This window comes from Tupaia chinensis, unplaced genomic scaffold (genome assembly GCF_000334495.1).
Source record: "Tupaia chinensis unplaced genomic scaffold, TupChi_1.0 Scaffold000367_1, whole genome shotgun sequence".
Lineage (NCBI taxonomy): Eukaryota > Metazoa > Chordata > Mammalia > Scandentia > Tupaiidae > Tupaia > Tupaia belangeri.
The window spans coordinates 919,594-933,131 of NW_006159864.1; the positions used below are offsets into that span (position 1 = coordinate 919,594).

Below are 13,538 nucleotides of genomic sequence, written 5' to 3' on the forward strand. Positions count from 1 at the left end.
ATATATATATATATATATATAAATGAAACTAGAAATGGAAAATTATTGATGATAACATGTGTAATTAAGCCACTACACAGTATATTCTGGATGGGAAATCACATTTTGTACACTGTGATGATGCTTAGGTGCTTAGGGAATTAATGTAAATTAATTAATTTTTAAAAAGTTTCAAAAACAAAAAAGCTTATGGATTTACATAAAATGGAAAACTATGTATGAATTTCAAAAAGTTTTTGTACCAAAATAAATTCATACTTTAATTGTAAAAAAATATATAATAATCTCAGTGTATAGATGACAATTTGTCCAGAGGTTGCAAAGTCAGTAAGTGGCAGAGCTGAGAGTCACACATGCATTTCTCAGACTCCCAAGACCTGTGCAAAATGCCAGAATACTTATTTCACAGTAAGTCCCCTGAAGATAGCAAAACAGGGAAATGAGGGGTTGAATTCCTAGGAAGGATACTTTCTTTTTTGAATATATTTTAAAGCATTTAGATATCACCCCCTTTTGAAAAAATTAATAATATGCCAATTTAAAAAAGCTGAGTAAAAAAAACAACAACAAAACAACAACAACAAGAGAACCAGCAGTTAGCGTAATGGCTATGTCGCTGGACTCCCACGTAGTCGACCGTGGTTCGCGTCCCGGACCCAGTGGTTTAAAACTCACACCAGGCGCGTGTGCGTGCATGCTCAAGATCCCGAGAGGAGAAGGGATTGCGGTGTGACCATCCCCCCTGGGGGGTGATTTCTCACTTTCTGTCTCTATGTCTCTCTCTGTCTGTCTGGCGAGCGCACGCACCCTATAGTGAAAATCCCCCCCCCAAAATAACAACAACCCCCCCCCCCAAAACCCCAGGAAACAAAGACAACATCCTGGAGGATCTGAGACTGTTCACTTAGTATAAAAATATAAGATTATTTATTTTACAAATCATTTGGTTTTACTGACTCACTAATAATACTGTTGATGGATTTGTGATATGGATGTGTTCAATGGCTAGACCTCTATCTTGGGACTGGGGGAAGTTTGCTTCCAGAGGATTTCAGGTATCACATATTTGCCAGATATCAAATTACCTTAGTTTTTTTCTACATATACTGTACAGCAGAAACAAAATATTTTGCCGTGTTGGGTAGTACAAGCAATCTTGATAGTCATACAGATTTGATAATTTTGAGTTTCTAGAAAATATAATCCTTAGTTGCTTCCTTTAAATTTTTTTTTTTGGGGGGGGAGAGATTTTTGCTGTAGGGCACGTGCGTTCGCCAGACAGACAGAAAGCGAGAAATCACCCCCCCCCCATGGGGGATGGCCACGCCACAATCCCTTCTCCTCCATTCTCCTTGAGCACACACGCACTTGCGCACAGTGTGAGTTTAAGCCACCGGGTCCGGGACTTGAACCGTGGTCAACTATGTGGGAGTCCAGCAACATAGCCATTACGCTAACTGCTGGTCCCTTCCTTTAAATTTAATTAGCAGCATTTTTGACCTTTCAGCTCATATGTTTGTTTTCCATTGGCATTTTATAAATTGTATAAATGATGTTAAGAAATACAAAATAGAGCTTTTATGACAAATAAGTCACTCTTTATCTTCTCCAAATTCACAGTTAAGTCTCAAATTTGCAAATTATGTTTTAATAGTAAATGCAGATGAATGAATATTGCTGTTTTTATTATTGTCAGTAAGAGTATTTTTGAACACCATTATGAAATCCTTATAATTGCAAGTTGAGATACCATAATTTCAATAAGCAATAAATATACTTCAGCTAAACTTTACCCCGAGCTAGATTATAATTTGCTTAATCATTTCTATTCAGGTTGTTTCCAATTTTTTACTTTTAATGATATTGTAGCAAGCATACCCTATAACAGTCTATCCTTTGGTATTCTTACTTATTTTTAATTGAATTATAAACATTATTTCATGTTTTTAGAGCAAGAGTTAGAAAACCTTTTCTATAAAGGGCCAGGTACTAAATATTTTAGGCTTTATAAGTCCTAAGATCTCTGTCTCAATTAGTAGTTCTGCTGTTATAGAATAAGTGACATAGACAATATATAAATGGATGAGCATGACTGTATTTCATCAAAACTTTATTTATAAAAACAAGTGTCCAACCTATAGGGTAAGGCTTGCTGACTCCTGTCTTAGAGGAAAAAAGAATCCTGTTAGAATTTTTATTTATGGTGCATTTATAAACTACTCCTTTGGGAGAAAATGTGTCATTGAATACACTTAATCTTTTTGTTTGGGGTGAGGTGGAAGTTTTTCAACTAGGGTCCACAGTCATAGTCCTATAAATTCTTGGGTTCTAAAATAAATTTTCCTCCTTTTATATTTTCATGTTAGGAATAATCTAACTATATTTAGAAGAGTAAATTCTGCATCATTTGGATATACATGTTAAAATCAAGTACTGCAAAGAGGTCTTGGTACACATATTTGCTTTTATAGAGTTTTGTATTTAAATCTTAATTGCATAGCTGTGTGACTTTGGACAAGCTTCTCAACCTCTCTGACACTTTATCTCCTGCAAAATGTTTATCACAATTTATAGAGCTTTGTATTTAAATCTTAATTGCATAGCTTTCTAGCTGTGTGACTTTGGACAAGCTTCTCAACCTCTCTGACACTTTATCTCCTGCAAAATGTTTATCACAATAATACCTACCTGTTGAGTTAGTTGTTACACACAATTATTCTAAGGTGTTATTACACAATTATTTTTACTTTTTAATCCTCCCTTTCTGTTCTCTAGAAGCACAGCTTTAGTCAAGGCTAACACTTCAGAAAACCCTTGTGTTTTTGGTCTCTGTTTCTGCATGATTTAAACATGTTAAATAATGGCACTGACCTGTGCGCATGCAAGCCACATTTATGAGCCACCACTCAGGGACTCGGGGCAGAATCACAGCCACTCGGTCTCCTCTCTGCAGTCCACAGGGCTTGGTGAGCACATTGGCAGCTTTTCGGGACAAAGACCCCAGTTCTCCAAAGCTCCATTTCACCTCATCCCCTTTCCCATTCACCCACCACAGGGCTGGGTTGGCAGGTCTCTCCCCTGTCTGGCAATGGACACAGGGGAAAAGAGGACAAAGCTTAGATGACTGGTTACTAGGTAAATAGGACATCTGCTGCTTTTCATCTTCAGCACCTGTTCCTGTGCATTCTGGCAATAGCACTCCAGTTTGTGTTTGGGGGAATTGCGCCTTTCTTATTGAACACAGTCATGTTGAGGCAACCCATCGGGGTGCTTGCTCTTTCCTAATAAGTGGATAGGCATGTGAGAAAAGCTGCCCAATCAGATATCCTCTTTGGGCTTTGAGTTTTCTGAGAGGAATCGAAATATAGAAAATGGCTGAGCAAAACCTGTCTAAGGGCTTTTAGTGCTTATGCATCCCCCGGAGCCGTCATGGTTGTTGTCCTTACTGAGGCTGACTCTCCACCTTTCAACCCAATTTTGTGAACTTTCCCATATTCCTCTAATAAATTTCTTTTTTGCTTAAGTTAGATTCTGTTTCATCCAAATAACCTTAATGGATGCATGAGAGGTATCTTAGTCCATTATTGCATTGCTAACAGAAATAACCAAGACTGAGATTCATAAGAATAGAGATTTATTTAGCTCATAGTTTGGAGTTCCAGGGTACAGGGACCAATTTTTGCTGAGGCTATAACATGGCAGATGACAGATGACAGACTCTTGAGTAGACTATGGTCTGTATTCATAAGTTTCTGCCAGTTCCGGTTTGCTTCCTTCCCTTATAAACCTTTCAAAAGTCAATCATGGGGCCCATCCTTAAAACTTTATCAAACCCAAAGGCCCCACCCTGGGACACCATAAGGGGATTAAGTTTTCACTTAACACCTTTACAATACAACCAAGTCCCAACACGTGACTCTTTGGGGGACATCTGAACTACAGTTAAGGAGGTCTTTAAAAAGTTCCTAGAAAATGCATAGTATGAAAAATATATGCATGGATTTTAGAATGTTTCTTGCCCCCAAATAAACTACTTTAATTACATATTTTCCATTAACTTTTTGAAATCCTTACAAACTGAGTTTGATTCAGAACTTGACATCTATTTATACTCAAAGGTCAAGATGTGCATTTCACAGGTCACAGGGAGCAGGATACAAGTAGGAATCGATTTGATTAATTTCTGTAATAAACTTGTCACTCATAGATCTGCCAAAGCAAGTCATCTGTACCACAAAACTTTCTTCCTCATGTCTTAACTGGAAAAAAAATATTCTCCTTTCTTCTCTTTATCTAGAATGCTCCTTTTACCTTTCCCAGTTGGAAAATACTTCAAATCCCAGTTTACATTTCAGTTTGTCTGAGCCTTTCTTAGCCATGGTTTCTGAAGCATCATGCTCATAGTCCAGGCGATCCCACTATATCATACTCTATTACAGGTGCATCCCCAGCCCTATGGATGCAAGCTGTGTAAGACCAGGGACTTAGTTCATGTCTTTCTGGAACTGTACGACATTGGATAAGTAGCTTAACTTCTACGAGATTAAGTTTCTTATCTGAAAACACCCCCAGGGTGTTGGGGAATTTGATGAAATAATATAGGTTAGTATTTCTCAATCTTTAGTCATTTGAGTATCACTGTTCTTTCCAGATCTGTTATTGTACTTTGTATTTTTCTTTATGTTGATTTACTTTTACTTGTATATATTTACTTACATCGCTGAAAAATAAATATGCTGAAAACAAAACCATGCTCTTAAATTGTATCTAAATATTATCAACTTCTACCTGCTCTCTCTGTTCAAAAGAGTGTTTAACAAGTGTTAGCTGTTAAAGACATAATGCCTTTCAAGAAAAAATATTCCCTCTTTATTTAAATAATTTAATTATTAAGGTATTGATGTAGCATCATTTAATATCTTATATACCTAGTACCTAACATCATCTTCTGAACCATGAGTCCTGTAGTGCATTTTGATAAACATAGAGAGGTAAAATGTTTAGCTCAATGCTTGGCATAGAGTGGAGGTCAATAAGCAGGGGTCTTATCCTGATGCTGCATAGCAAGAATTCTGAAATCTTGTGCAGGATTACAACATCAAGTGCTGTTGTATGGAACTTGAAAGAAAAAAAAGAAAAGATCTTAATTGTGAGTAACCGGAATAGGGACTTTGTGTGTGTGTGTGTGTGTGTGTGTGTTGGGAAGCTCCAGAGAAACACAGCCATAAGTGGTTGAGAATCTAAGATCTTCCCTGGGGAGAGAGGAAGGCAATCAGAAAACAAACAGAAACCAAAAAGGTTGAAAGAACTGAATTGAAATTGACAAACACACCACAGAACCAGGAGATGTGACTGAGAGCTAAGTGGGCCCCAAATGTCTAATAGAAACCCATCATTTTGTACCTTCTCTTTCTGAGACCATTGGTCCAGCACGTCCCCAGCAAAATTAAAGTTCTTAGGCAAAAACTTTTCACAGCGATTTATGGCTTCCAAGTCAGCAAGAGTCAGAGGTGCCCCAAGCTGGTGATTTCTGTGAAAGTGCCGGCCAGATGGTTTGGCGAGCCAGATGAATCTAAACGTCTGGTAGCGGAAAAAAATCTTCATGGCTTTTGAGGGACTTTGTCTATTGATATGGAAGTACCACAGCCTGTGGGGAGAGATGGGTGGAGAGTTTGTTTTTCTCAACACTGTGGTGAGACTAGGAAGTATATTATGGCAGTGTGCCTTGGCAAGAACATCGAAAGAGCACTCGATTCTTCTGCAGAGGTTTTGCTGTTACTCACTAACCAATCTCTCTGCTACTGGACTCTCCCTCTGCATTCTGTGACCAGATAAGTCTGAAAAAACTCAATATCTATAAAATTGTCAAGCTTTCATCTTTGTACCTACCTTCTCCACAACCAAACAATGGAGTATTTGCTGCCTGGATTAGTGTTCAAGGCCTCCTTCAATTTGCCTCATATTCTGTTCTAATCATATCTGCTAACTCCTTTATTTGACTTTCCTCTCCTGGTAAAAGAAGCCCATTCACTTTTCATGAGTGTTCATTTCTGCCACTAAGATTCAGTCAGTCATCCTCCTTGATCTGGGGACCCTGTCTTCTCGCCCCTCCAACTCTCCATTATAATTGTTAGGAACCTGGGTAGCTGGCTATAGAACTTTGGAAAAAGTTGTCTTCCTGCATCTTACATTTCAGATCTGTAATGATGGAAAAATATAACACCTCCCTCTTGGGTTACTGTGAGAATTTAATAAGATAATGCCTGCAAAGTGCCTAGCTTGTAAAAAGTGCCTTTGAAATGTTAACTACTGCTATAAGATTAGTTTCATTAGTACTATTGTGGCATGGCTGCATGAAAGTCTTACAGTATGAATTGAGAGACTTGGATTTTTACTCCTAACTCATTTAAAACTAGCTTTGTGACATCGATAAAGTCACCTTTCTGGACTGCCACCGGTAATCTTACTTTTTGTTTTTCTAATTCTGTGATTACTTCTTACTTTGAATTTACATAACATGCATCTGTGCTATCCATATAAAAATTGTCTACCTTATATTATTAATTATAATGATAATATTTAGGCCTCATCTTCCTAAACCTACCCAGAAGGTGTGAGTAGAGACTGTGTTACATCCATAACACTAAACATGACTCATAGAGGCTCTTCAAAAATAAAAAGCCATGTTTATTAAGTTCTTTCTGTAGGCCAAGCATTTTACATTCCTGACACCAATCAGTATTTATGAAAAGCTTGGGAGGCTAGTGCTACTCTTATCTCCATTTCACGGGTGAAGAGTCTGAAGCTCATGTGGATGTAAGGAACCTGCCCAAGGTCATCAAGCTCACGTTGGCACAGGCAAGGTTTGAACCTAGATTGTCTGACTTTGGACTCAGTCTTTCTGCTGTTAATTTTTTATGCTGCCTTCTTCCGTTAAGATTTCTTCTTGATAGTGAACAACGTTACCCTTTTGCCCTTCAGCCCTATGTAATTGGTTTCCATGGAGTGGACAATCTGCAGGTGCAGAGTGCCTGAGTCTGCAGAACAGTAATAACAAACAAAAGAACAAAGCATGCAGGCTATATCAGCCCCTTGTAATTGTTTCCAAGCCCTCATTGCTGCTCAGAATGATGTCTGGACAAGCGAGAGGTTCATTTGGAGCAAATTCAATTTACTGTAGCCCAGGAAGAGCTATTTCTGGGGATATTGTCAGTATTAAACTATGTGTTATGTCAAGGTACAAAGAAGGATATAATGCCTTACTTGGTAGTTTTCTGGAAGTGTGATGGAAGTATCAAGAACAAAGAGGGGCAAAGAAGGGGCAGAGTGGACCATGCTCATGACATAGCACTCTGCCAAAAGCAGGACCCTCGTTCCTCTCCTAAACACAGACACACACTGTTGCATCCACACTTATTTCTCTGGATGACCTTTGACAAGTTACTCACCCTCTCTAGTCTCATTTTCATCTGTACAATGAGAATAATAACATTGCCTTCCTCACTGATAATTGTGAGGGAGGTTTAAGTGATTACCTTAGCACAGTACTGGTATATAGCTAGTGTTTAATAAATGCCACTTATTACAAATTGAATCTCAAACTTATTTATGGTAGAAACCTTTTGCTGATAGACATAAAAAAATAAAAAGAAAAGCTATAGGATTAGAGCCACTAACATGTATCTTATTTCTGCCTCTTTTAATGCCCTCTCACTATGCTCTAAGTGCTTGGGGCTGACCTAAGCCCTCTTAGCCTGAAGCGTGCTAGCCTCCACTTCCATCATTTTGATCTTTCTTGGTTTCAGTTTAATGATGACCTGGAAAGGCTTCCAAGATAGGGGCGCTGGGGATATTCTTGCTTCCTAGGGAGGACAGTGCAGAGAATACAACCGGGAGTTTTTAAATGCAGATCTCCTCTGCTTCTCTTCCTTTAAACCGAGAGATGATTTTTCATGAATTGCTCTTATTTTCCGTACTTCGTTGGACATATCGTCATAAATCACCAGCTTAATTTATCAACAAGTCTCAAACTAAATATCATAAACAGGTCTGCTCTAAATATACATTTCAGGATTCCATGTGTTAATTACATAAACAGAGTGATAGGGTCTTGCAAACACAAACATAATCATTAGTAATAAAATACTAATCAAGATTTTGCCCATTAAGATTTTTTTCAGTTAAATTTATTTTTTTCCCAATAATGTTCCTTCTTTTATTGCTCTTTGATCTGCCTTGGATTTTCAGAATAGATTTGGTATGGATAGACCTTTAAGGAGACCATAACACTGTATTGCTGCCATTTTGCATTCAACAGAATCACTTCCTGATTTGGAATCTTGGCGTTCAGTAGAAAGTTTATATAATTCTAGGGTCAAATTCGAGAGTCACTAATGGTTTAGCTTAAAACATTACTGTTGTAGAAATTGTTATATGAATGTGTTTAGTAAAATATCTCCAGAAAATATCTGTAACAATGAGAGAGTTGAACTTCTACATGATTTCTAAAATTTCAGTGATTTCCAGAGTATTAAGGCAAAACTTAATGGTGGAAAAAAATCTATAAAGCAATTGATGTGTGCTCATGTTAACTATAATACTTCCATGTAATATCTTGTTTAATTTTCTCACTTGCCCCTCTGGAGGCAGGTATTTTATTTTATATACACACACTTTATTATTTTACACATAGTATAATAGGCACTGACCAAAATCCATTTATTAATATTTAACAAGACAGAAATTCCATCCCTCATTGTTGTCACCAAAGCAGATGCAAGGAAATGCTACCATAGATTTTTGCTACATTTCTACTGACCTTTGTAAAGTAGACCATTCCGTTTTGCTTTCAAAAAGACAGTCTAGGGTTAGGTCTGCACTTACCCAATTTTAGCAAGACAATATGCCTCTTCTCTTACTGTTATGATACAGATTTAAAAACACTTTTTCAACTTCTCATTTAGTAGAGTCGTTTCCATGTTACTACAGGCTTTTTTTTCCTTACCAGTAAATGGTATTATTGTTCCAGAAAGGCCTTTAGCTCGCTTACGAAGATTCAACTCTGTATCTGCCAGAAAATAGATTCTTTCTGTCTTCTTCTTCTTTTTATTTTGGTGGCATCTAAGTCAGCGTAGTCTTGGGAGTCTCTGGTATACAGTTGGAAGGATCATAATCCCCTGGGTGGAGAGGTTTTGTTTCTGTGGACAACCTGTGGTTAAAGGGACAGCAACTTATAAGACACAGCTGGGAGGGGAGAAAGGAAATACAACAACCTCCTCTCATGGTTCAGTGCCAAACAATGGCCAAGCCCCAGAATATTACTGGATTATTCTTTTTAATGAAACTGAAGATATAGAGAGCCATACTACTCAAATGTCTTATTATCAGGGCCTTTCAACATGATCATTGAGTAGCATGCTTGACAATATTGTGACATAACTGGATTTGGTTTGGAAAATCTGCCAAAATAGTACAGTCAAAGAAATCATGCCTGGACCCTCAACTCATTGATTAGAGAAGACTATGAGAATTCCACTGAACTCCTGACCACCTACTATATGCTGGCTACTGCTAGATGTCTCTTGTGATGTCATTTTTTTTGCAGGTTGTCTTCAGAAAATTCCACTGACTGGCTTGAACATAAACTTTGCCTGTCTGTACCCTTGTAAATGTCAGTTACTGGGAAAAGGTGTTGGGCTTCATTGTTTCTTTTTTTTTTTTAACCTATGTTGCTTTTTAGTAGCAATGATGGTGACAGAGGTCAGACAGTGGCACTTTTTTTCACCTTAAGAGTTCACTGGTGGGACCAGCAGGTGGCATGGTGATTAAGGCACTGGACATTCCCACATGGCTGACCACGGTTCGAGTCCTGGACCTGGAGGCTTACTTTCTCACTTTCCCTCTTTCTCTCGCTCTCTGTGTATCTCTCTGGTCAAATTAAAATAAAATAGATGAATGAATAAAAGTAAATAAATAATTCTTTTTTTAAAAAAAGAGAGTTCACTGGTACCCCACATAATATACAGAAGAGAGTATCTCACATGGGTAGGCTCAGACATGCAGAAAGCTTCTTGGTCTTTTATTAAATGGAGTCCAAGGCTAAGGCTAGGCTAGTGTAGATTGAATAAAGGTTCTCCTTTCCAGAGATATCCATGTGCTATTCTCCAGAACCTGTAAAGGTTGGTGGGCAGATTATCCTGATTATCTCTGTGGGCACAAAGCAAGGGTCCCATTCATGCCATAGGCGCCTATGTATACACAGTCGTAGTTACGATTATAAATGCATACAAATTTGTACATCTACATTTATAAAACAAGGGTCTATCAAATTAGGGAGCTCCTGTGTGTTGGTAATAGCAAGGAAGATGGCACAGTCACTAAGAAACTTCTATTCACTGAATTCCTAGCATTCAATGACAGGAACACAACAAGGTGCATCATCATTTCTGTCTGTGGGTGGACAGGGGTGATTTCAGTTCAGCTCAGAAGGTGGGGAGAGTAAATGGCAAGGTAAAAGCCATGCAGGGATTCAGATGGTTGGGCATCTATTGGTTTCAATGGAAATCATGTTTCCATATAGGGAAAATACACGGATTTTCCATATAGACAAAGCACGGGTTGTGGAGTTGGCCAATCTGGTCTTGAGTCCCGCCCATTGCTTCTGTGATTCCAGGCAACTTACATCATCATCTCTCAGATAATAATCTGAGGCACCTCATTAGGATTGCTGCAAATAAATTATATAGAATACATAAAGCACCTGGCACGTAGTAGAGACCTAAACAGTGGTGGTGGTTCTCCTATTTTTTTTACACATTTCATCCTCATAGGGGCTCAGAAATAACAGAACTCACTGTGGGCTGAGCTATTCGGGAGCTTCTTGGAGCAGGTGAAACTTCAATGGGCTTTGGAGGTTGGCAAGATTTAAGAACAGAATGTTTGAGGTAACCACTATGAGGTGACTCTATCACTTTAGTATTTCAATTTAATCAGTTCAAAGTTTAAATTCAGTCAACATTCCAAGCCTTCTCCCTCTTCTCATCTCTCTGGGGATGAAATGTATTTCAAAAGGCCAATGTGGGAACCAGCAGTTGGCATAATGGTTATGTTACTGGACTCCCATGTAGTCGACTGAGGTTCGAGTTCTGGACCTGGTGGCTTAAACTCACGCCGGGAGCATGGGAGTGTGTGTGTGTGCGTGCGTGCCCAAGGTCCCAAGAGGAGAATGGAGGAGAAGAGATTGTGGTGTGGCCATCCCCCTGGGGGATGATTTCTCACTTTCTTTCTCTCTATTTCTCTCTGTCTTTCTAGTGAGTACACGTGCCCTATAGCAAAAACCTCTCAAAAAACAAAAACAAAAACAGGCCAATGTTTTGTCCTGGACTCAAGAAATGGAATATGATCCATGGTCATTGAATGGTAGCTTTTGTTGAAATGTATGCAACACTCACTGATCTTTGATTCCTGCACCCTCCTGTTGTGTCCCTGTTATGCTCAGCTCCACAACCAAGTGACGGAGTCCTCCAGCTTCCTATCAGCCACTTTCTATCCTTCTTGGGCTACTTTGAAATGCTCTTATGAATCACATTGGAGTGCTAAGGACCTCTTAAGTCTTCTCTTCCACACCATAATTTTTTTATTCTCTTTCTCTCTGTGTGGTGTCTGTATAAAGGAATATACGGTCTTTTGGGGTTCACCCCAGAAGTAAGGCAGAGGGCCTCAGTCATATGCCTCCTTGGATGTAATGCCCACTTTGTGTATGTGTGTGTGTTTGTGTGTGTGTGTTTGGGGGAGTAGAGGGCTGGTCCTGGACTGTGTCATAATAGAGTCTCTTCTTAGGCAGTAACCTTGCAAAAAAGCTCTACCTTCAGTTTATTTGATCATCCTTTACTCACTCTCTAGTTAACCTGTATCTTCTTTGGGGAAGAATAAGTGGTTTTACTTATTCATGCCATCTTCTTCTATCCTATGCTCTAAGTTATCCAGAGTCTTTGGTTCTTGATATTCATAGCCAAGCTTATGAACACATAAACACACACACACACACACACACACACACACACCATAGAGACACATACTGCTTTATAAAACCTGACTCTTCAATTTAAACCTTATTTTCAAGACTATTGATGCTGGTAAAAATTTTGAGAGCTAAAGAACTCAAAACAGCTTTAGTTAGTACTTTTAAAAAGTTGCTGAGGAAAAACAAAATAACACTGTGTTCATTTTGAAATAAGTAATTCAGTAAATAAATACCTCCAAATAATTTATGAGGGAAGTGGAGCTTAAATCCCACCTCTTGAATGTGGACTATGCTTAGTGGCATATTTCTAAAGACCAGAGTATGGGAAAGTACCCCTACATTTCCATTAACTTTACAGAGGAGACACCTGGAACATACTACTTCAGCCTGGTAACCAAGGTTTTAACAATATCAAAGATATTTTAATAGTATTCCCCCTTGAATAATATGATGAAAATATCATTTCACATCTGTAGTCTTCCTCTCAAACACCACTGACCCCAAACTAAGTATGATAAAAACATCGATAATCCCAAATTGAGAGTTGTTCTACAAAACACCAAACAACACTGTCAAAATTGTCAAGATTATCAAAAAACAATGAAAGTCTGAGAAATTGTCAGTCCAGAAGAAGGTAAGTAGGGAGACCTGACTAAATGTAATGCAATATTCTGCAAAGGATCCTGAATCAGGAAAAAGGAAAAAAAGTAGTGAAATCTGAAGAGAGACAACATGTACTCATGTTGGTGTCTTGGGACAAATGTGCTATTACTATAACGTCATTTAAGATGTTAATAGTGTGAGAAACTGGGTGACAATTTATGGTGTGACACTGAAGAATAAAACATAACATATGTTCTGGAGAGTGTTAGGTTTTGTTGGGGGAAGATATGTAAGGAACGAGTGCACTGTGTGTTATGATAAATGTGTGAACAGGTTTACAAAAGGAGTAGTTGATTATATACTGGTTGTGGGGAAGAAGATGTGGGAGACAGGAATATTTTGTGAAGAAGTAGTATTTTAGGATAGTTACCTTGACAGTGATATGGAGGGTGTGTAGGAGATGCAGATTAGAGTTGAGAGGTGTGCTAGAGGTGAAATAGAAAAGTTGGTTGGGTACTAAATTATGTTTCTATCCCACATGAAACAGGGAGGAACCAATTTTATATTGGTCACGACCTTTTTGGTTTCAAGTGACGAATTCTAAATCTATCCAGCTTGTGGGGTGCTGAAGGAGTACTTATAGGCTTGCTGACTCTAGAATATATTGATCAGAAGATCAAGGTTCACTTTAACCAAGGGCTCAAACATCATAAATAATCTGCCTCTGTTTTTTGTCTCTTTTTCTCTGTGTGGGTGGATTATATTTTCTTTTCCTAGAAATTGGCTTTTGGCACCTGGTGGAAAACATAAACCTTGTTAAGTCTTTAAATTTTTATTTTAAGACTTCTGCCACTCAAGAGATTGCCTGAGCTGGAGATGAGACAGTACCCAGTCTTCTCTTTTAAAGATGTTA

The 13,538-nt window shown here is 38.3% G+C and overlaps 1 protein-coding gene across 1 annotated transcript in view; it reads right to left on the bottom strand.

The window, feature by feature from the left end:
* The window catches only part of LOC102475928 (acyl-coenzyme A synthetase ACSM4, mitochondrial), a 31,146-nt gene extending 25,542 nt beyond the window's left edge, over nucleotides 1-5,604 (bottom strand). Inside the window, exons 1-2 of the mRNA XM_006153288.3 lie at nucleotides 5,404-5,604; nucleotides 2,872-3,082 (exon numbers count right to left, since the gene is read on the bottom strand). Coding sequence (XP_006153350.1) covers nucleotides 2,872-3,082; nucleotides 5,404-5,604 — 412 coding nt within the window. The remainder of the gene's footprint in view (nucleotides 1-2,871; nucleotides 3,083-5,403) is intronic.
* Nucleotides 5,605-13,538: the final 7,934 nt, after the last annotated feature.